The sequence below is a fragment of the Protobothrops mucrosquamatus genome, unplaced genomic scaffold (genome assembly GCF_001527695.2).
Source record: "Protobothrops mucrosquamatus isolate PMUCROS unplaced genomic scaffold, P.Mucros_1.0 scaffold827, whole genome shotgun sequence".
In the NCBI taxonomy this organism is placed as follows: domain Eukaryota; kingdom Metazoa; phylum Chordata; class Lepidosauria; order Squamata; family Viperidae; genus Protobothrops; species Protobothrops mucrosquamatus.
In genome coordinates, this window is record NW_015387087.1 from 689,502 (window position 1) to 712,705 (window position 23,204).

The window sequence follows — 23,204 nt, forward strand, 5'->3', positions numbered from 1 at the left end:
ACTCGATGATGCATAAGTGGGTTTTGGGTTGCAGTTTGGGCACTCAGTCTCTAAAAGGTTCGCCATCACTGGACTAAAACTTAGCTGACACCTTTGCGGCTCAATTGCACCAACGGTCTCCAGGATCGCGTCAACCTCCAATCCTTCCTGGGAAATCCGCAAAAAGTCCGGATTTCCTTCTGCAGCGTTTCCACCAAACTAATTCTCTTCCGCTACGGTTGCGCTCGGGGTATTTTTGGCTGGGCAGCCTTGCAACGTTCACAGGAAACATATTTTCACATGCAAAACCGCTTTTCTTTTCTTTTTTTCCCCTTTTTTCATTAAATGACTGGCTCGTTGGGAGGGGGTCGCTTTGGGGGAAAGGAGCAGCTCCCCCACCGCCTGTTCCTCCTCCCGCTTGCGCACACCCGCTCCCCCATCCACTCCCCCACTCCCTCCCCGGAGCCAAGACACGCGTCACCCTTGCTCGGGGAGCACTCTGGGAGAAGTAGTCTCCTCCCTCCCCTCTTCGGCCACGGGGAACTACAAGCCCCATCAGGCAGCGCTCCGCGGCTGGTGCAATCCCCACGGCCAGCTGCTGCGAGGGCCGGCCGGCTGGGCGGCTCCCGACTCGGAGTCCGGCAGGCGTGGGGGAGGCCAATGGGCTTGCCCAGAGCCGGCTTCGTTGCAAAGGCAGCCGAGGCCGGCGGCTCATTGGAGAGCTCGGTGGGGCGCCGCCTCTGCCGTCTCCTCCTTTTTTCTCTTTTTTTGCAAGCGGAGGGGCCGGCGCTGGAAGAAGGCACAGGAGCCGTTCCGACGCGCGTTCCCTCGCTCGCTCGCTCTTTTGCAAACGGGCGATCTCCTCTGCTTCTCGCAGGGCGCTGGTGCGGGTGAGATGCGGGGCTGGGGGGCGCGTGGCGGGGTCGGGTCCTTTCTCCTTTCTCATCCCCCCCCTCCTCGGTTTAATCCTCTCCTCTAAAGGAGAATCTTTGCAGCTCAGGGTCGAACTAGCAACAGCAGGTCGAGACTTATAGACCGCTTTACAAGCCCCTCTCCAAGCGGTTTACAGAGTCAGCCTCTTGTCCTCCCCCCCCCAATCCCTCCCCCCCAACAACCTGGCTCCTCGTTTTACCGTCCTGGGAAGGATGGCAGCTGGAGTCAACGTTGAATCTCCCTGGGATCCTTCTTGAGCTTGGCTGATTTCTCTGGCAGACGTTTCAGGACCCAGCTAGGTAACAGCATCAGGGCAGGGTGGGAATCATCTCCTCCCCTTTTTTGTCTCCTTCTCCAAAGGCGCCATGCACCGCTTGTCGGGGCTGAGTAGGGAAGCCGCCGCCCCCCTTCGCCTCCCCGAGCGCCGAGCCGAGGCCGTGCGCTTCCTGGCCCGGCTGGCCACCGGCAAAGAACCGCGCCGCCGCCGCCGGCCGCTGGAGGCCCCGGGCGGCGTCGCCCAGCCGCCGATGGGGACGGAGCGGGCGGCCCGGCCGGGGCTGGCCGGCTGGAGCAGCGCCGCCGCCGAAGCCCCCGCGCTACAGCTGAAGGAGAAGGCGCCTCGCGAGAAGATCCTCACGTTGGAATCCATGAACCCGCAGGTCAAGGCGGTGGAGTACGCCGTGCGGGGGCCCATCGTCCTGAAAGCGGGCGAGATCGAGAAAGAACTGCGGAAGGTAATAGTGAGTGGGTGGGTGAGTGGGAAGGACCCTATCATTGGGTTGGGGTCTAATTTGGGAGGCTGGGGGGTCCGGACGAGGTTTCCATTGGGGAGAGGGGTGTTGCCGGTCGTTTGCACGTCGCGCTGACCCGGGTTGCTGGAACGAACCCCCCCGCCCGACCGCGTTCACACGACCGCAGCTTGCAAAGCGCGCAGTAGCCGAGCGCGCCTGTCCTTTGAGCGCAGTTGGATACTTGGAAACGGTCTTTCCCCGAACCTGGGGCCGTCCGGAGGCGGCTGGGCTCCGATCTCCGGACTGACGGGTGGGCGACACCCGCAGGACCCCCGACCTGGAGCCCTCCAGATGTGCACCGCCTGGGGGGAAGAGCCCGGGTGTCATCCTGGCCGACGCCCCTTGAGCCACTCCGCCGCCGCTGCGGCTCTTGATTGGGGCAGGCGAGGCAGGCTGGCCGGCCGGAGAATCAGCCAGCATGCGGCGAAGGGGGTGGGAGGCAAGCCGGGGGACGCGCTAGCCTCCGGGGATAGGCTCCTGCAGGACCGGGGATCGGGGAGCGAGTGGCTTAAGCGGATCTCCCCGGGCCCCGCCTGCTCCTGTCCTGCTGGGGACTAAGCCCCCCTCCCCTTTTGCGTCCCAAAATCTTGCCCCGGGACACCCTTGGAAAGAGCCCATTCTGCTTTCCTTGCATGGATTAGGGGGGGTGGGCTGCTCTCTGTGGCTTCCAGTCTGGTGGCCTTTACTTAGAGCTAGGGGGTCTCCAAACGTGGCAACGTTTAAGACTTGTGGACTTCAACTCCCAGCATTCCCCAGCCAGCATGGCAGAAGAATTCTGGAAATTGAAGTCCGCAAGTTGACAAGTTTGGAGACCCCTGACTCAGAGGGTTAAGCAGTGTTCAGTCTTTCTGCAGCTGTTGTCCCGCAGCAACCTTGGACCCATCCCTCTCAGAATCACCTTAGGGCAGGGGGTCTTCAAACCTGGCCCTTTTATGACTTGGGGACTTCGACTCCCAGAATTCCTCAGCCAGCCACGTTGCAGAGACAACTGCAAGAACTTAGAACTAACTGAGTAAAACACTTCTCCTAATATGTTTATTTATTCAGCATATGGCATGTCATAATGTATAATTCAGGGGTCTTCAAACTAGGCCCTTTTATGACTTGGGGATTTCAACTCCCAGAATTCCTCAGTTAGCAGCTGAGGAATTCTGGGAGTTGAAGTCCCCAAGTCATAAAAGGGCCAAGTTTGAAGACCCCCTGCCTTAGGGATTCCAGATCTTAGGTGAGGAATCTGTTAGTGAGCTTCGTCTGTAACCGAGAACAGGTATAATCCTCAACTCACTACCATTCATTTAGCGACGGTTCAAACGTAGCAACGGCACTGAAAAAGGTAACTTGTAACTTGTGTTTCTCGCATTTACGACCCTTGCAGCATCCCATGATGCGATCAAAAGTCAGATGCTTGACAACTGACTTGTATTTATGACGGTTTCAGTGTCCCGGAGTCATAGGGTCACCTTTTGTGACGTTCTGACAAATAAAGTCAATGGGGAAGTCGGATTACTTAACAACCGTGTTACTAACTTGACTTCAATGATTTACCTATCAATTGTGGCCAGAAACGGGGCAAAAGTCACTTAACTGTCATGTTTAGCAATGGCCCAGTTCTGTTAGTAAGCCAAAAACTACCTGTGCCCTTGTTTTTCTTTTGTGTCTGAATTTGCTACTTACTTGGTCAAATAAGCAAGGAGCTCTGGCTTCCCCCCTTTAATTTTCAGGCATTATTTTAGGGGAGATAGCCAGGAAGCCCTGTTTTGCTTTGGAAATGTTTTTTGAATTGGAACTTGATGGTAGAGTAAAAAAAAAAAAAGAAGAGGCAGGAGTCAATGGAAAGAGGCAGTGAACTCAAATAGATTTTTCCAGCCATGTAATAGAGTGGTGGTTTTTTTTTTTCCAGTTTTGTTGCCCTGTCATATTTCTGCTAGGCAATTACGCAGGACGACTTGTTCCTTGAGAACAAACACCTGGGGAAAAGCAAACAGCCACCTCCCGTTTTCTTTTATCAGATACTTGCATAAGAATGTCGTTGCCTATTTCGTAGGATATTTGCTTTTCCTTCTGATGCAATCCGAGGTTCCTCGGCCTTATGTAACAGTCAATAACTTACTTCATACTTTAGATCAGGGGTGTCAAACACAATTTCACTGAGGGCCACATCACCATTGCGGTTGTCCTTGAGGGGGGGCAGGTAGGTGTGGCCAGGGTGGGCGTGGCTGGAGTGGGTGTGGCCTACTGGGTGGGCGTGGCCAGCTCTACATCATTCGTGTCAAGGGGGCCTGTGGGGGCCTGGGCAGGAGTGGGACAGATCTGAGGGTCTCTGGCAGAAGGGGGTGGGACCAGGGCAAGTGCCAAGGCATGGTCCACTGGAGGAGCCTGCCAAAACCCTTCCCCCGGAGCCCATCAAGCCGGATATGTGAAGTAGGCGAGGGCCATTTGCTGGCCACTTCCAGGCGATGGTGCATTTCTTCATTCCTCACAAAGGGTGACACCTGCCCAGCATGCACCCAGGGCGTGGGGCCGACGCGGCAGGACCTGGTTCCTCGCTGTTTCCAGACGGCCTTGTGGAGCGAAGACTGAATGCGTTTCAGCCTAGATGGCCACCACAAAATTGTACATTGGCTCCCGGCCGGCCAGGGCCAAGGCAACGGGGGCCATTCCCTCACTGTTTCCAGGATGGCTTTGCGGGCCACATGAAACCACTTCACGGGCCGCATCCGGCCCCCAAGCCTTGTGTTTGACATGTTTGCTTTAGATCTTGTTTCAGTAAAAAGTTAAACCTGGGGAGGAGGGGGGAGCACTTCATCCCCACCTGTGGCTTTCGCCTTTAAGTGTTTTTTGGCTTGGCTGTGTTAATGGGAGACGGTTTTAAAAGGTTGGGTGTGGTTTTTTTTTTTTAGAAATAATTAATTTTTCTCAACCCCAGTTGAAGGTGCTGGTTGTAACCTTCAAAAGCACCTTTAAAGTCAGATAGGTTATGATTCCCCGAGAACCTTGGAACCTACCTGTAGCTTTTTAAACCATTCATAGGAGTTTATTTACAATCGTTTATCTTTCTAGAAGGTTAGCCAGATAGTTTGGTACCCTGCAGATAATATTGGAAGTCAGTTTCCGTAAGACAGTGGCCATCTACACATCTGCAGGGCGCCAAGTGGAAAAAGTAATAAACCAGCATTAGTCTCCTCAGGGAATTTATTTCTCTCTAAGTGCCCCCATCATGGTATACCAGGGCTCACCCTGAGCTCCAGCTGGCTTGATTCACAGGACATATGTCAAAACCAGAGGAATCATATAACAGGTTAATAATATTTGTGAACGCAGCATGGCACAGGCAGTCCCTGACTTATAATCTTTGTTTAATAGTCATTCCTATTCTTCCTTCCTTCCTTCCTTCCCAGTGGTTAGAATGTAGTATTTCAGGCTAATTCTGCTCACTGCCAGGAGTTCGATCCTGACGGGCTCAGGGTTGACTCAGCCTTCCATCCTTCCAAGATCAGTAAAACAAGGCCCCAGATTGTTGGGGGGCAATAGGCTGACTCTGTAAACTGCTCAGAGCAGCCAGCGTGCCTGGCTGAGGAATTCTGGGAGTTGAAGTCCACAAGTCATAAAAGGGCCACGTTTGAAGACCCCCTGGCTTAGAGAGAGCTGTAAAGCCCTCTTATATACGCAAGCGGTCTATAAGAGCAATTGCTATGACTATGTCAAAAATGTCATAAAACCAGTCATGACCCACTGAATGACTGCATCACTTAGCAACACAGGGTCCGGTCCCAATTGTGGTTGTAAGTTATGGACTACCTGTAAATGCCTCGGGAACTGCACTTAGTTCAGTTCATTTCCTATGCTTGCCACTCTGCTTTTACCTGCCCTCCAAAAACGTATCACCTGAGCTAGTGATTGCCCCACTCTCCCTGTTAGTTAACAAGACCCTGACCCCTCCACCTTGGCTCATGGGCTTTCCACGTTTGAAGGACTTGTGCATACAGATAAAGGCATGTTCAGCCCTGTGAATTCCCAGCTGCTCGGTTTTAAGACGCCTGATTATTGGCCCAGCACTCTTTGAGAGAGAGTTGACTTGAATTCTCTTGAGTTGACTTAGGGCTTCGGTCTTGTGATGCTGTCTTGATGTTTATGCGCCCGGAAGGATTAACTTGGCTGAGCGTTTTGTTCTAAACGGGATCGCCTAATCCAGGATTCTTAAGATTGATCAGCAATCCTTCTGAAGCCTTAGAACTGTTCCCTCGGCAGTCTTTCAGTGCGTGGATTATTTCTGAAAGGCAGTCTGTTGGTATTTATTAACCATAGTCATCCCAAGGGATTTTGGCCTTACTGTCAGTTGGATTTGCGCACCAGGCTAAGCCAACATACACCTGGGTGGCTTGGACTTCGTTGTGCTACAGGAACCCAACCGTTGTGGTTTGCAAACCATGGTTTATGATTTAACCCGATACACAAGCCTAGATCATTGTCAGTTATTTCATAAAGGATGCCTTTGAAATGGCCAAACGTGATGTGTGCGGGCAGCCGAGGATTTTATGCCTTGAATAAATATATAAATATTTTCTCCCCCCAGTTTATCTGTGCATATGTGAAATTCATCTGGCAGAGTAGAATTACCAGTACAGTTAGTCCTCGACTTACAACGGTTCCTTGACTGAAGTTACAACAGCACTGAAAAAAGTGACTTATGACCATTTTTCACATTTACGACCGTTGCAGGCAGGGGTCCCAGTGCACTAGTTTTAAACCTACGAACCGTTGACTGAGCATAAATACTGCCAACGACACAAGGAAAACACTGGAAGACCGTTCGTTTTAGGTACCCCTTCGGTCTAAGTCAATTGTTGGCCCGATGATTAAATTCTTGACGTCCCTGAGTGAATTGTTTACACCGATCCTTTCAGCGTTTTACCCCGTTCATATGTTTTGGGCTCATTTGTGGTCAAGGACTGCCTATAGTCTCTGTTTAGGCTGTCCCTCTCTTAGAACATCTACACTCTCAGAACTGTCTGTCAGTGTAAAATGAGACTGAAATATCCCAAACTAGCAATTAATGTATTTACAAGAACCTGGAAAAGTACAAACATGAAAAACAAGTTCCAGCAAGAAAATCCTGCTTTTATTTCTTGCTCTGCTGCTCAGATTCTCCTTTTGGTGAATCTTAACATTTTGTGTCAAAGATTTTTATGTGCCTTTCAGCATTTGGAAGTTACAGTTGACACTGGACCCGTGGCCTATAGCTGCCTATAGGACTGTAGCCAATTCTAGCAGGGGATAGTGTTGTTTTTCCAGAAGCTGGTTGTTTTCCAAATCTTGTAACAGAACTAAGCTTTAATGGAGAGCAATCAACTTAACAGTTTTTGCTCTGTGAAGTCCTTGGGGCTCTCTGAGCTTGCTTTCTTGCAGACGTTTTATTACCTAACTAGGTAACATCATCAGTGCTAGAAGGGAGTGAGATTTGATCTCTTTTGGCTTCCTGGATACCATGAGGCTCTTAATGATTAACAAGTGTTTTATGTGACTGCTCTTCAGCAGAAAAGCATATTTGCTTTTATCTATATTTATATCTATATATCTATAAGTGTGTGTGTGTGTGTAGATAGATAGATACAGATATAGATATAGATATAGATATAGATATGGGTGGATGGGTGGGTGGGTGGATGGATGGATGGATGGATGGATAGATGGATGGATGGATGGATGGATGGATGGATAGATGGATAGATAGATAGATAGATAGATAGATAGATAGATAGATAGATAGATAGATAGATAGATAGATAGATAGATAGATAGATGGATGATAGATAGATAGATAGATAGATAGATAGATAGATAGATAGATAGATAGATAGATAGATAGATAGATAGATAGATGATAGATAGATAAACAGCAACTTGCCATCTCTGGTGATGCTTCTAACTTCATGGTTTCCAGTGACATGAATTCAGTGCAAATGAACCAGAAGACTCTGCAGATATCTGAGGGCCATTTACGATCTTACTTTTGGCTGTTCAACCTTCCCTCATTGTGACTTCACTTTGAATTACGCACATGCTTTATGAATGCAAACAGCAGCCCACAAGACAAACAGACCTTGTTAACATCTGCAGAGTGATAACAGGAGATTCGAGTGTCAATTGTTGGCAGGCTTTCTTAGGAACAATTCCCACTTGAGCTCTTAGAATGATTTTTTTTTCTCAGCTGATCTCTATAGCAGGGGTCTACAACCTTGACAGCTTTAAGACTTGCGGACTTTTTGGAATTTTAAGTAAAATGTGGAATGTGCTTTGTACTAGGGCAGGACAAGAAACAATGGATGGAAACTGATCAAAGAGAGAAGCAACCTGGAATTAAGGAGAAACTTCCTAACAATAAGGACAATTAACCAGTGGAACAGCTTGCCTTCAGAAATCGTGGGCCCTCCATCACTGGAGATTTTTAAGAAGAGGCTAGACAGTCACTTGTCTGAAATGGTATAGGTTCTCCTGCTTGAGCAGGGGGCTGGACTAGAAGACCTCCAAGGTCCCTTCCAGAACTATTCTATTCTATTTTTTTTTTTAGGCAAGATCTACCTATTTTTTTTTCTTGACTGAACTCATGTAACCTCCAGAATCGATAGTGAGATGGACATTGTATACATTTAGTCAATCCAGAATTTTTTTAAACTGTAGCTTTTTAGCAGCTTAAGTGGAAATACCAGAATGAAACAGCAGAAAATTTGTGGTCTAGGCTTTTGCTGCTAGAGATGGAAAGATGTTCAACTTTTCACTTTCCTTTCACCCAGGCACCCCACAAGGATTGGCAACTGTATTGCACAGTTTGTTGTTCTTTGCAAAAAGAGACTTCCTACATGAAATTAGCTCTCCAAATTGTGCTTAACTTCACATTCCTTTTTTGGATGGCGTTTAGATTCTCGTTCCTGCTGTTCTTATAGTGTTGGAGAAGAAGACAAGTTACCGTATATACTCGAGTATAAGTCGACCCGAGTATAAGCCGAGGGACCGATTTTCCCACAGAGAACTGGGAAAAATTGGTGACCCGCGCATAAGCCGAGGGGGCATTTTGGCTGTTCCTCCCTGGCCGCCGCCCCACCCCCGCCGCCGCCGCCCCNGATAGATAGATAGATAGATAGATAGATAGATAGATAGATAGATAGATAGATAGATAGATAGATAGATAGATAGATAGATAGATAGATAGATAGATAAACAAACAGCAACTTGCCATCTCTGGTGATGTTTCTAACTTCATGGTTTCTAGTGACATGAATTCAGTGCAAATGAACCAGAAGACACTGCAGATATCTGAGGGCCATTTACGATCTAACTTTTGGCTGTTCAACCTTCCCTCATTGTGACTTCACTTTGAATTACGCACATGCCTTATGAATGCAAACAGCAGCCCACAAGACAAACAGACCTTGTTAACATCTGCAGCGTGATAACAGGAGATTCGGGTGTCAATTGTTGGCAGGCTTTCTTAGGAACAATTCCCACTTGAGCTCTCAGAAGGATTTTTTTTTTCCTCAGCTGATCTCTATAGCAGGGGTCTACAACCTTGACAGCTTTAAGACTTGTGGACTTTTTGGAATTTTAAGTAAAATGCGGAATGTGCTTTGTACTAGGGCAGGACAAGAAACAATGGTTGGAAACTAATCAAAGAGAGAAGCAACCTGGAATTAAGGAGAAACTTCCTAACAGTGAGGACAATTAACCAGTGGAACAGCTGGCCTTCAGAAATCGTGGGCCCTCCATCACTGGAGATTTTTAAGAAGAGGCTAGACAGTCACTTGTCTGAAATGGTATAGGTTCTCCTGCTTGAGCAGGGGGCTGGACTAGAAGACCTCCAAGGTCCCTTCCAGAACTATTCTATTCTATTTTTTTTTTTTAGGCAAGATCTACCTATTTTTTTTTTCTTGACTGAACTCATGTAACCTCCAGAATCGATAGTGAGATGCACATTGTATACATTTAGTCAATCCAAAAAAAATTTAAACTGTAGCTTTTTAGCAGCGGGTGCTTAAGTGGAAATACCAGAATGAAACAGCAGAAAATTTGTGGTTTAGGCTTTCGCTGCTAGAGATGGAAAGATGTTCAACTTTTCACTTTCCTTTCACCCAGGAACCCCACAAGGATTGGCAACTGTATTGCACAGAGTTTGTTGTTCTTTGCAAAAAGAGACTTCCTACTTGAAATTAGCTTTCCAAATTGTGCTTATCTTCACATTCCTTTTTTGGATGGCGTTTAGATTCTCGTTCCTGCTGTTCTTATAGTGTTGGAGAAGAAGACAAGTTATGTTCTTTGCCAGAACTTGCTTAGATTTTTTTTGGGGGGGGGGGGGCACACACATTTAGGATCTTCAGTCTTGAATGTGTGTCAGTCCTTGCCTTAAAGTATAACTATGCATTCTTGGATGTTTTTCTTCAGAGGAGAAAAAACATTTTCCTAATTCCAGCCTTTGTACTTCTTAATGGGAGACCGAGATCCAGCTCAGCTTTTGGATCATAAATAGCTTTGAACACCCCGATGGAAAACTGTAAAAACATCTCCCACCCTCTTTTAGATATTGCTGTTTTGCAAAATGTGCCTGCTATTTTTTAAAAAAAAAACAAAAACAAGTGCTAACATCAAAGGAATGCTTGATTGCAGATGATTGTTGTCAGCCAGGTGTTCCCTTGTTTGATTTTTGTGGGTGCAATTTTGTGCGGTACGGCGATCTCAGCGTACACCTACCTCAATGTGTATTTTGTATCATGCAAACTGAGCCTCAATAATGCCGTGTGTAGTGCGGTGTTAGAACAAAAACATCCATCCTTGAAAGCACTCCTTTATTCCTTTTATAAATTAAAAAATGCTGCGCGCCCTTCCATGTTTCATCTTCCAGATCAAGAAAGAAGCACCTTTCAAGTTCAGCCTGAGAGGAAAGAATGAAGTCCTTTGGTATCAAAGTTAGGACTTCGTCGGGAATCAGAAAAGTCCAGCGTTAATTGAGACTGAATTGATGGAGTTTGAATTAGCATCGTGGTGTCTCTCATTTTTGGCTTCTGTAGGATAGCTTCATTTTTGGCTAAACCCATCAGGGAAACTTGCTGTGGTTTTCTTAGTGTTACATTCAAACCAGAAGTTCTTTATTTATCTTCTGAACCAGAATTGGACCCGAGGTTTTGCTTCAGAATTCTGACTTATTAGAGAACAAGCAATAGCATCCGAGTTAAAAAATAAAGTTTGCAGACTAAAAACGAGATGTGTTTCTCTCTTTTCCTGCTCGAGATTGCTTGTGATCGTACCAGTTAAGTTATTCATTTACATAATCTGGTATTGATGCATGTTCAGTCTTCACTCCAGTTTCTAAGATTGCCAACCCCATGACTTGGTTGAAATGTCATGTTGTGTTTAAACAGGTCGGTTTGTTTTGTTTGGGTAAGCCTCCAAATACAGGAATGTGTGTTAGAATTTGCATCACCTCGTTTTGAAGGGCTTCCTCAAATGATCATTTGCTGTATAGGATGAAACTAGCTGCAAATAGAGTGAATTGGGCCTTTATTATAAGAAGGAGAAGATAGGAATCTAAAACGTAGAAGAGAGAGGAACAAGAAAAGCGGCAGTTGGCAGGGGAAATAGGGAATGGAATATAAATAGGTAATAAACAAATTTGTGGTATTTGTAAAAAAGTTCATCCTCTTTCGGTAAATTTTACTGATGTAAAGAGAAATCATTTACATCCTATAATAACCATCCAGATATGAAGTTGTTACTGCAGGGAACTTGTTCTTAAGTGAGAGAGAGAGAATGGTGCCTTACATTTTTATAAGATACTAGCTGTATCCAGCCACGCGTTGCTGTGGTTCAGTCTGGTAAAAGCGTGTGTTGCTTTTACGTCCAACAGATGGCGCTGTTTTTCAAAAAAAGCATGTTTTTACCTGTCACAGGTGTGACATCTATATAATAGTAGGTATATAAAAACATGCGCGTATTCGAATGCAACGTTGTGTCAAAATTTCAAAGCAATCGGTGAAGAACTTTCGGAGATTTAAGATTTTGAACAAACGAACATTTACATTTTTATTTATATAGATTACTCCAGCAGCAGAAGAACCAATAAGCAAGTTTGTCAACTCAAGCTTTAGGATTTTGGGATGGCATCAGTGAGATTTTAAAGCACATTTACGCTCCAAATAAACCTAGACGTTATGCCATTTCTCATCATGGAAAGCTGGTTTCGCCATATTGCATACAAACCCCTAATCTTCAACTGCATGGACTGTCTTGATTTTAGCAGCCATATACTTTTGAATAATATCTCCTGCCGTAGTAGGAAAAATCCAGCACAATCATATCCTGTTCTAGTTTTCTGAACATCAGCTGATTGACTGCTGTCAGAAGCTGGGCTAAATGGACTTCTGGACTTAAGACCAGTAAGCCGCCTGTTTATCCAACCAGTATATTATTAAACCAAACATGGAAGTGGGAAAGGATGCACAAGTGTTCAGTGTTCCCATGACTTGCCTACGGCCTCTTATGTCATCAGTGGTCCTTTTCAATACATTTTCTAAGATGACAAAACATGAACAAAGAACTTTATACCTCCTACACTGAGACTGGCTTTTATTAAGAAAAAAACCAGCAATACCACTACTTTAAAAGCTGGTTGACCTTATTTGGTTTTAAAGACACAGGTATGGGCTGGTCCATATACGGAGGCTATTTCATGCAGGGGCAGGAAATCCTGTATAAGAATTTCAGCTCTCGTGACTTTTCAATAAAGTCATAATCATCCAGGGATATTGAAAATAACTTTAGGAACGGAGGAGAATATGTGATGTGCAAGCACCATGTTACTAATACCTGAGGAATGGTCCACAAATATTTTAAGTCAGGGGTCTTCAAACTTGGCCCTTTTGTAGCTGGTTGAGGAATTTTGGGAGTTGAAGTCCACAAATCATAAAAGTTTGAAGACCCCTGTTTTAAGTGGTCTGCATAAAAGAGAGGGTCGGATCAGTTTTGTGTCTTCCTAGTTGCGTTGGGTTCTACAAAGCTTGGATTTGCTGCCTAACAGGTTTGTTTTTTCTCTCTTCAGGGCATCAAAAAACCTTTCACAGAAGTCATCAAGGCCAACATTGGTGATGCTCATGCCATGGGACAGCAGCCCATCACCTTCCTTCGACAGGTAGGAGGACACGGCTGGAGGAAGACCAGAAGCCCCTTGAGGAAAGGCAGCCAAAGCCATAAGGCAGGGGTCCCCAACCCCCGGGCCGTGGCCTGTTCGAAACGGGGGGGCATGAACAATGGGCAAGCGAAGTTCCACTCGCACAAGCAGAGGGTGTTTGTGCTCGCATGCCAAGCTCCATTTGCACAAACGGAACTTCATGCGCAAGCACTCGCCACTTGCGCGAATGGAGCTTTGCATGTGAGGATAAGTTGCCCTTGGCTTGCGCGAGTGGAGCTTCACGCACCACCTGCGCACACAGCTCCACTAGCGCAAGTGGAGGGCGTGTGCAACCGCTGCTCACACCAATGAAGCTATGTGTGCATGTACCTGCCACTCACACACACACACACACACAGAGTGCCGGACTGGGCTGCCAAGGTGGAAAGGTTGGGGACCACTGCCCTAAGGAATGGGATCTGCTATTATCCCAAAGTGGACAGCTAAGTACTGTCTCTCCAGATTGGAAACTAAAGCAAGGAGGGGGGGGAAATAATCAAGCTGCTAACATGGATCTTTATTTAAGAAACCGGGAAGGATACCATCGAGATAGCAAGCACTTCTGGGATGTTGTGTGTGTGTGTCAGAAACGCACTGGCGAGTGTCACAGAGCTAACTTGAGCAAATTGGAGCAAAAGTATGGTTGCCAAGTAGTTGAGAAACAAGTCGGCCACAACAGACTCCAAAATTTCCCCATTGTTAAAAACAAAGCAGCATTAAGTGAGTTTTGTTGCCTTTTACACAGTTCTTAAGTGATTCACTGCAGGTGTTAACCGAATCATGTGATCATTAAGTCAGTCTGGCGTTCCCCCATTGGCTTTGCTTGTCCAAAGCCGGCTGGGAAGATTATTCACCTGACCCTGGGACAGTGCAACTGTCTTAAGTACATGCCAGTTGCCAAGCGCCTGAATTTTGATCACCTGATCATGAGGATGCTGCAGCAGTCATAAGTGGGAAAAAACGATCCTTTTAAGTCCCCTTTTTTCAGTGCCATTGTAACTAAATAAATAGCTGTGCACTGAGGACTTAGAGTGAGATTGGAATCATTTTATAGGTCGCTCTGAATGGCTGGTTTAAAGTTGTGTCCTATGGAATTCATCTCTTTCTCTATGTTTTTTGGGCGATGTAGGTGGTGGCGCTTTGTACTTACCCCAACCTGCTGGACAGCCCCAGTTTCCCAGAAGATTCCAAGAAGAGGGCAAGACGGATCTTGCAAGGCTGTGGAGGCAACAGCTTAGGTACTTCAATCATTTTTTCACATTAGATCTGGCCCTCTCCTGTTAGCGGTCATTCTTTGGGCTAGATGCAACCTGAAAAAAACCCCAGATTTTTTTAATTGATAATTTTCCAGTACAATCGTGATCTTTTGTTTTCTTCCAATTTCCTGCATACTTTACCTTCTTTTCCGTTTCTTTTCACGTTGCAGTTGTTTCATTTCTTATTGCTTGCTACACGATAAAACCATTTTGGATACGATCACTTAGCTAGATAAGTTGCACGCCGGGCCTGAGGGAATTCTGGGAGCTGAAGTCTCCATATCTTAAATTTGCCAAGGTTGAGAAACATAGAGTGATGTGTTACGCTCATCATTGTCAACATCAGTTCAAGATGTTCCCGGGTCATTGTGTCTAGGAAAGAGTTTAAACTGGAATAAATTATTGAGGTACGGTCAGAAAAATTTAGAAATTTTCCAGTGGAAATGTCTCGCAGTTTTAACATTCGACACAAATGAAACACACCTTTCCCATCTCAAATTGGAATGCAAAATGCTAGCAGAGTTGAATGACAGTAGCAACAAGGCCAGTCTATCCGAGTCTCTTTTTCCTTCTGGTCGTTCACCCACTTCCTTAGGTCCACACATATTTTTCTAAGTTTCCTTAGTAACACTTAAACTCTAAAACTAGCTCAACTTGATGTATAAGGAAGCATAATTGGGCAACACTGACACAAGACAATCCTCGTATGTATATGCTAAGGTACGTGGCGTCGTCATGTCTGAGGAACCAGTTGTCCTCTCTTTTTTTATTCTTTGCCTGCAAGGTTGAATCTCCTGGGATTATTGGAGATGCTTTGACTGCATCTTGTCATTGGCCACTCTGATATCAACAAAAAACACTTAACTATTTTGATATGAAAGAAGGACGTCATTGATCCTTGAGTCACTATGGCAGGGCCATAATCTCTCTGTAGTCTTGAGGGTTAAAAAAAACAACATTCCAAATATATTCCAAAATTCCAGGATCTGGACAGCATCGGCAGAGTGCATAACGAAGTTGAAATGCTCACAAAGGGAATATCTCTGTGGCTCTGGTAGTCAAGTCAAGTCTAGTAAGTTTATTGCAGTCAAAAGACCAGAGACCAGAACAAGTTAAAACACTCAAAGAATATCCAGTTAAAATTTTTAGAATAAAATAATAAATAACAGCTCTGGTTTAAAAAAAAACTTTACAAGGTACAGCTGAAATATAAATCTGAACTTCAGATTTCTCCAAATTGTTACTCAAAGCTCTCCTGGTACCTGTGTGTCCTGGGTATATTTGTATTCTGTTTGTTGTAAAGGACCAGTGTTTTGTGCTCTCACCAAGAGGAGTGTGACTGGGGGGGGGGGGGGTTCTTAGTGCTGTCTGAACTGGAGGGTTTTCTTGCAGACGTTTCATTACCAAACTAGGTAATGTCCTCAGTGTTCATGATGAGCAACGTTTGTGCATTGAGCCTCAACTTGAAGTGACAAATATACTGCTTGATCTGTTTTGGTTTCAAAGTGGAGACGGAAGAAGGGTGGGGGAAATCTACTCCAGATTTAATCTTTATTCTCTCTGACTATGTTAATCGATCAAAGGGTTTATTTGATGGGCAGAAGTGAACCGATCGAGGGTTAGGAACAATAAAGGAAACGTCTTAGAAGAATCCCAACATGTCTTTTGCGGGTTTTGGAGGCTGACATTTTCCTTCCTTGCACAGGTTCGTACAGCGCCAGCCAAGGAATCAATTGCATTCGTGAAGATGTCGCGGCGTACATTGAGCGGCGAGATGGTGGCGTCCCTGCAGATCCAGAGAACATCTATTTGACCACGGGAGCAAGCGATGGCATTGCTGTAGGTGGCATTGGGGGCATCTTCTATTTATATACATATATTTTTATTATTTTTTTTTATAATCAGAAGTGCTTAATATTTTATCAGCAACCCATTGTCTAGGTTCCAACATTTAACTTACTAATACATGTTAAATTCCTTTCTCTCTAACTCATTTTTCCAACCATTGATAAAAGGTACCCCATGTTCTAAAGCAGGGGTCCCCAACCTGGGCCACTTTATGACTTGTGGACTTCAACTCCCAGAATTCCTCAGCCAGCCATAACCAGAGTTATCTTTCTTCAATCTTCCAGACCATTCTCAAGATCCTCATCTCGGGAGGTGGGAGATCCCGAACTGGAGTGATGATCCCAATTCCTCAGTATCCTTTATATTCAGCCGCCATTTCCGAATTGGATGCCATCCAGGTGAACTATTACCTGGACGAAGAGAACTGCTGGGCCCTAGATGCGAACGAATTACGCCGCTCTTTATATGAAGCCAAAGCGTATTGTAACCCCAAGGTTCTTTGCATCATTAATCCTGGAAACCCCACAGGTGTGCAAAACCTCTACAGGTCTGCTCTTCACACTTTTCTGTGTCCTTTCTCTACGGCCTGGTTGTAGTAAATCATGATGTCTTTGTACAGGCAGTCCTCTAGTTACAAGCATTGTTCAGCCACCAGTCAAAGTCACAACAGTGCTGAACAAACGGTGGTTATGACCGGTCCTCAGAGTGCCAGTCATCTCAGTGTCTCTGCAGTCATGTGATTGTGCGCAGCTGGCTCACACTTACAACTGGTTGCAGTGATAGTATGATTGACGTTTGCAACTTTTCCTGCCGTCTTCCCCAGAAAGTCAATGGGGAAGCTGGCAGGAAAGGTCACAAGTCACTGGGATGTCTATGGAGACTCTCAGTCATCCAGGTCATGGTTGTCCCAAAGGTGCTTTTTCAAGAGGCAACTGGAGTTTTGGGTTTTTTTCTTTGAAGATGTTTTGCTTCTCATCCAAGGAGCTGAAGGAGCTTCTGGGATGAGAAGCGAAACTTCAAAAGGAAAAAACAAACCCAAAACTTCAGTTGCCTCTTGAAAAAAGTCACTGGTAAGTCTCCCCCACCTATGCACCTTCTCCCAGCTGCTCTGCACATAATATAATAATAAAGTTGGAAGGGACCTTGGAGGTCTTCTAGTCCAACCCCCTGCTCAGGCAGGAAACCCTATTCCATTTCAAACAAATGGTTGTCCAGTCTCTTCTTAAAAACTTCCAATGTTGGAGCATTCACAGCTTCTGGTGGCAACTATTTCACTGATATTTGTTCTCACTGGCAGGAAATTTCTCTTTAGTTCTAGGTTGGTTCTCTCCTTGACTGGTTTCCATCCGTTGCTTCTTGTCCTGCCTTCAGGTGCTTTGGAGAATAGCTTGACTTTTCTTTGTGGCAACTTGTGCTGGCCATTTGCATGCCACTCAAACCTTCCCGGAGCCTCGCCACACTTCCTGTGCATCCTTCCCAACCCTCGCCACGCTTCCCTTGAGCAGCTCCTTGCACCCTCCCCATGTTCCTCTTGCTGTGCATCCCTCACAGCCTTGTGCACCCTTCACACCCTCCCTGACCCTCACACCTAACGCTGAGACAGTTGTTCTTTTGTTTTGGAATGAAGAAATTATTGATGTATCCAGTGGTGGGATTCAAATATGGGAACAACCGGTTCTCTGCGTGGATGCCACTTCCGGAAGTCCATTGTGGGCCTGGGGAACAAAAAATTAGCTACCGGTTCTGCCGAACTGGTACAAACCAGCTGAATCCCACCACTGGACGTATTCTCTGTTTCATTGGAAAGGAGGACTGCTTTGAAACTTTTTTTCCCCTGTTTCTTCCTGAATTGTAGGTCAAGTTCAAAATCGAAAATGTATTGAAGAGGTCATACATTTTGCCTGGGAAGAGAAACTGTTTCTTCTGGCTGACGAGGTAATGAAAATGTTCAGCCTTGGAGGCAACATCTTATCTGGATATTGGAGAGCATGTATCGCTGTGATGTCCTTGCAAAATGAGCAGGAGGATCAGTGAGGCCGATCACAAAACTTCCAGATACGAAAAGACAGATTGATGCATTATTTGTCCTAGAGCAGTGATGGCGAACCTTTTAGAGACCGAGTGCCCAAACTGCAACCCAAAACCCACTTATGCATCGTTGGGTGTCGGGTGGGTGTGGCCCATTGGCTGGGCATGGCTGCGGGGGACTAAACAACAGACTGGGTGGGACTAAAAAGTTCAATCAATCAATTCCAACTTTGCCAGATATTTTTTTTTCCTGCGAGAAGTTGAAATTGACTGATTGATTGAACCTTTTTTTTTTTACACGGCGGCAGAGGCCTAAAGCGAAAAGGTTTTATAAAACCCAGCTGAAGGCCTAGGACTGAAGCGACGGCACGCATGCCCACAGAGAGGGCTCTGAATGCCACGTCTGGCACACGTGCCATAGGTTCGCCACCACTGTCCTAGAGAAATATACACCTATTCCTGGGTCCTCCGTAGATTTCACGATTTTTCTTAGGAAATTAAAATGAGGTGTTTCAATGCATACTTGCTTATTGACCGAAGACCCAGAGACCCATATGCAACTCAGGAGAATGTTAGAGTGGGGGACTTCATTTGGAGCACAGCAATGTTTTTACTTATATTAAAAGAATGTTAAAAAATGGGGAGGGGGGATCAGAAAAGAAAATTGCTGGGTATAAAAAGGGCTTTCTCTGAACACACGAGCTGAGGAGCATCAAAAGCTCAAAAATGTTCGCTGTCATATAACTGAGTCCTAAAAAGCAACGTTGCTTTTTGCTTAGTAACTGTTTGAAGTTATTACGGACCCCCCCGAAAGATAGATACAACCTGGTTCCAAAGGGGGAGGTCTCCCCTGTGGTCATGTGATCACATTTGGACGCTCAGCAACTGACCCACCTTTATGGCTCTAGATGCATCCCATCATTTACAACGGGTTTTTTTGCTGAAAATTGGCATTTATTTGGCAGTTTTTAGCAAAAAAATGCCCCATAGCAAACAATGGGTTCAGGGTAATGGTGATTCGCTTACCATCCGCTGCAAAGCAAGGTCATAAAATTGGGTGAGTCATGTGATGACCCACTTTATAACCATCACAACTTAACGACTATAACGGGTAGGTTACCATTATGGTGATTAAGTTGAGGACTCCCTGCATTTTGTCTCTTTCTGGGGTGCAGGTTTATCAAGACAACGTCTATGCGGAGAACTGCCAGTTCCACTCCTTCAAAAAAATCCTCTATGAAATGGGACCCGATTATTGGAACAATGTTGAACTTGCTTCTTTTCATTCCACTTCCAAGGGCTACATGGGCGAGTAAGTTTCCCAACTGAGTACGGAATTTTTGCTATGCAATATCCAATTTACTTAAATCCCTTGCTGTGGCTTCCGTGGGATGGTCAAACAAAGTCAACACCTCACTTCTTTTGTCATAAAAGGGCTGGGGCTTGAACTGCACAGGTGTGGCAGGTTGATTTTTGAAAAAAAAATAATTTACTATTGCAAAACAAGTAGTACCTTCTATTATTTGGGTACGGTAGTACTTATTGAAGGGAAGAAAAGAAAGTTTATGTCCGTATTTTTTTTTAACTTCCTGCCACAATGCATAGCCTTGGCTTATATGCTGGCATAATCCACCAAGCAGTTGCCATTCCTTTCTTGCAATAAAAAGATTAAAATAGGATGCTGCATTAGTTGTGGATTTTATAGGTTGCATTTCTGCCATTGCGAGAATTTCGTGCTAAGTTTTCCTCACCAGCACGTTTTTTTCCCCTCTTTCTCCTTTTCTTCTCTTTTCTGTTCCTGCTGCTTCTACCTGGTTTTCAGGTGTGGCTACCGAGGAGGCTACATGGAGGTGATAAACCTGCATCCAGAAATTAAAGGGCAGCTAGTTAAGCTCCTCTCTGTCCGTCTGTGTCCACCTGTCTCCGGTCAAGCTGCTATGGATGTTGTCGTGAACCCCCCTGTTCCTGGAGAAGAATCATATGCCCAGTTTATTAAGGTTTGTGCGTGTATTTGACATTCTTCTGGAGGCAGGTTGTTCCACTGGTTAATTGTTCTAACTGCCCGGAAATTTCTCCTTAGTTCTAGGTTGCTTCTCTCTTTGATCAATTTCCATCCGTTGCTCCTTGTCCTGCCTTCAGGCGCTTTGGGGAATAACTTGACTCCCTCTTCTTTGGGGCAGCCTCTGAGATACTGGAACACGACTATCATGTCTCTCCTAGTCCTTCTCTCCATTAAACTAGACCTACCCAATTCCAGCAACCTTTCCTTATATGTTTGAGCCTCCAGTCCCCTGATCATCTTTGTATAGTGCCAGCTGGTTTGGGCTGCCCAGTTCAGGTGTTCTTTGTGTGACATTCTTTCCCTTTTCCCGACACAGGAAAAGGAGTCGGTCTTGAACAACCTTGCAATGAAAGCCAAACTAACCGAAGACTTGTTCAATCAAGTGCCAGGGCTCCACTGCAACCCACTTCAAGGAGCCATGTATGCGTTCCCACAAATTTTTATCCCTGCCAAGGCCGTTGAAATAGCCAAGGTGAGAATGTCTCGTTTCTCTACAAGAAATGCTGCTGCTGCTGCTGCTGCTGCTGCTGCTGCTGCTGCTGCTGCTGAATCAAACTGGAGATTGTTCGCCTGCTTTAGATAGAACATTTGTGCGCCAAAACGGTTCCATTTTCTTAATGGAACCAAAACTGGCTGAGTTTGCACATAAGCTAGACTTTATATGTTACATTGGCCATTTCGCTAATAAAACTACGTTATGTGGGCAGTACTATCCATGATGAGAATGTGAGCCTAGAACAGGGGTAGGTAGGCAACCTTGGCTCTTTAATAATAATAATAATAATAATAATAATAATGATGATGATGATGATGATGATGATGATGATGATGATGATGATGATGATGGAAGGGACCTTGGAGGTCATCTAGTCCAACCCCCTGCTCAGGCAGGAAACCCTATACCATTTCGGACAAATGGCTGTCCAGTCTCTTCTTAAAAACTTCCAGTGTTGGAGCATTCACTGCTTCTGGAGGCAGGTTGTTCCACTGGTTAATTGTTCTAACTGTCAATGATTTGTGAACTTCAATACCCAGAATTCCTGAACCAGCCATGCTGACTCAGAAATTCTGGGAGTTGAAGTCCACAAGTCATAAAAGAGCCAAGGTTGCCTATCCCTGGCCTAAAGTATTGGACAAGCTGGTTTATCCGCTAAATATCTTACGTGTTACCAAATTGCACTGCTCTTCCAGTGAATGAAAAGATAGTTATGCTTGCTTCTTGGAGAACGTGCCTTTAAAGCAAGAGGCCTTCAAACGTGGCCCCTTTTATGACTTGTGGACTTCAACTCCCACGCTGGCTGAGGAATTCTGGGAGTTGAAGTCCACAAGTCATAAAAGGGGCCAAGTTTGAAGGCCCCTGCTTTAAACAATGGGATAGAAAAAGAATAGATGTGGCATGTTTTATTAGGTTTGGTGGTGGTATCCTTCTCTTTTTACTTCCCGTGGTGCCCAATCATTTAGTACAGACCTCAGGCCCTTATCTGAGTCCATAGTTTCTAGAAATCAGCATCCTTTCCTACACATTTGAAGTCCATCACCAAGACATTTGAGATGAAAAACACAGGGTTCATTCATCTGAAGGTTCATTCTAAAAAAGATATTGTGTACAGGTAATCCTCAACTGCTTTGCCACGGTTATGAAGTGAATCATTGTAGTTGTTACATTAGTAACACAGTTGTTCGGTGAATCTGGCTTCCCGATTGACTTTGCTTGTCAGAAGTGTCCCAAGGAACACTGCAACCGTCATAAATATGAGTCAGTTGCCAAGCAACTGAATTTTGATCAAGGGACCAGTGCTGCCATTGTCATAAGTGTGAAAAACGATTATAGGTAACTGCTTTTAGTGCTGTTGTAACTTTGCACAATCATTAAACGAACTGTTGTACGTTGAGCATTGCCTGTAGTTGGCGATCCTGCCCATGCCCAACTGCTTCTTTTAAACCTACACCCAGTGTAAGGTGCTAAACCACGCGGGTGCAAGAAAACACATGGTCGTATCTGAACATGAGAGCATTCAGAACCTCTTTAATCATTTCAGAATAGCACAATATTCAGAAACAAGCAGAGAATTTTGAAAGGACTGTGCGATTAGTAATTAAGCCATTGAACTTCAAATTACTCCAGGTCCACCAAATGGCTCCCGACATGTTCTACTGTATGAAACTTTTAGAAGAAACCGGAATCTGTGTTGTTCCTGGAAGCGGGTTTGGTCAAAGAGAAGGAACTTATCACTTTAGGTAAGGTCTGGACTTACAGATACTGTCACAATGAAATTATTTCCTTGTAATCACCACAAGATGTTCACTAAAGTACTTTTTTTTTTCCTTCTAGGATGACGATTCTCCCACAAGTAGAGAAACTAAAGATCTTATTGCAGAAAGTGAACGATTTCCATATAAAATTTCTGGAGGAATTCTCTTAAAATAAAGACTCCTTGTTTTTTTTTTAGACTGTATCTTTGAAAGTGCATTCAAGCTGCGACAGAAAAATAAGATTTTCAGAGGGGGCGGTCTTTTTTTAATCAAATTCGTGATAGAATTACAATTACTGGAGCTCCAGTTTGATAGAAAAGACTAGTAAAAGACGGGAACAAACCTACGAAAAGAAGATACGGGAAATGTATTAAAAGAATTATTAACGCAGTCATTGGTTGCCAATTGAGATGTCACAAAAATTGCCTCAGTCCCTCAGCATGAAAGTAAAACTTGATTGCCTTGGTGCCGATAAACATTCTTTATGCTTTTCTTTAAAAAAAAAATCACAATATTCTTTCCTACCAAACCAATTTAGGAAACTACAGTTGTACAGGTAAGCTAAAAGCACAGGTGAAATTATTTGGAACTCTTCTGGTGAGCCTATCTAAGGGAGATGAACCCAGAATTTTTTTTGCAAATAAAAGTATTAAAAATCTCCTGTTTCGGGATCAAAGAAGAGGCTCAAGATCTTGTTCTGACAATCAGAATGAATTCAGTGCCTTTTGAATTTCTGGCAATGCTGCCTCAACCTGCAAAATACAACATTTATCATCTTTGATAAGAAGATAGGTCACTTCCACTGTTTACAAGCATGGCTGAAAAATAAGTAAAAGGAGGAG

At 45.0% G+C, this 23,204-nt stretch overlaps 1 protein-coding gene across 1 annotated transcript; it reads left to right on the plus strand.

Moving 5' to 3' along the window:
• Positions 1-1,518: 1,518 nt before the first annotated feature.
• GPT2 (glutamic--pyruvic transaminase 2) lies at positions 1,519-22,551 on the plus strand. The gene is made up of 11 exons (XM_015818957.1): positions 1,519-1,646; positions 12,787-12,876; positions 14,045-14,153; positions 15,877-16,010; positions 16,304-16,547; positions 17,875-17,954; positions 19,223-19,359; positions 19,870-20,044; positions 20,426-20,581; positions 22,235-22,347; positions 22,442-22,551. The coding sequence occupies exons 1-11, from the start codon at positions 1,560-1,562 to the stop codon at positions 22,530-22,532; spliced, it is 1,416 nt and encodes a 471-aa protein (XP_015674443.1). The 5' UTR covers positions 1,519-1,559; the 3' UTR covers positions 22,533-22,551.
• Positions 22,552-23,204: the final 653 nt, after the last annotated feature.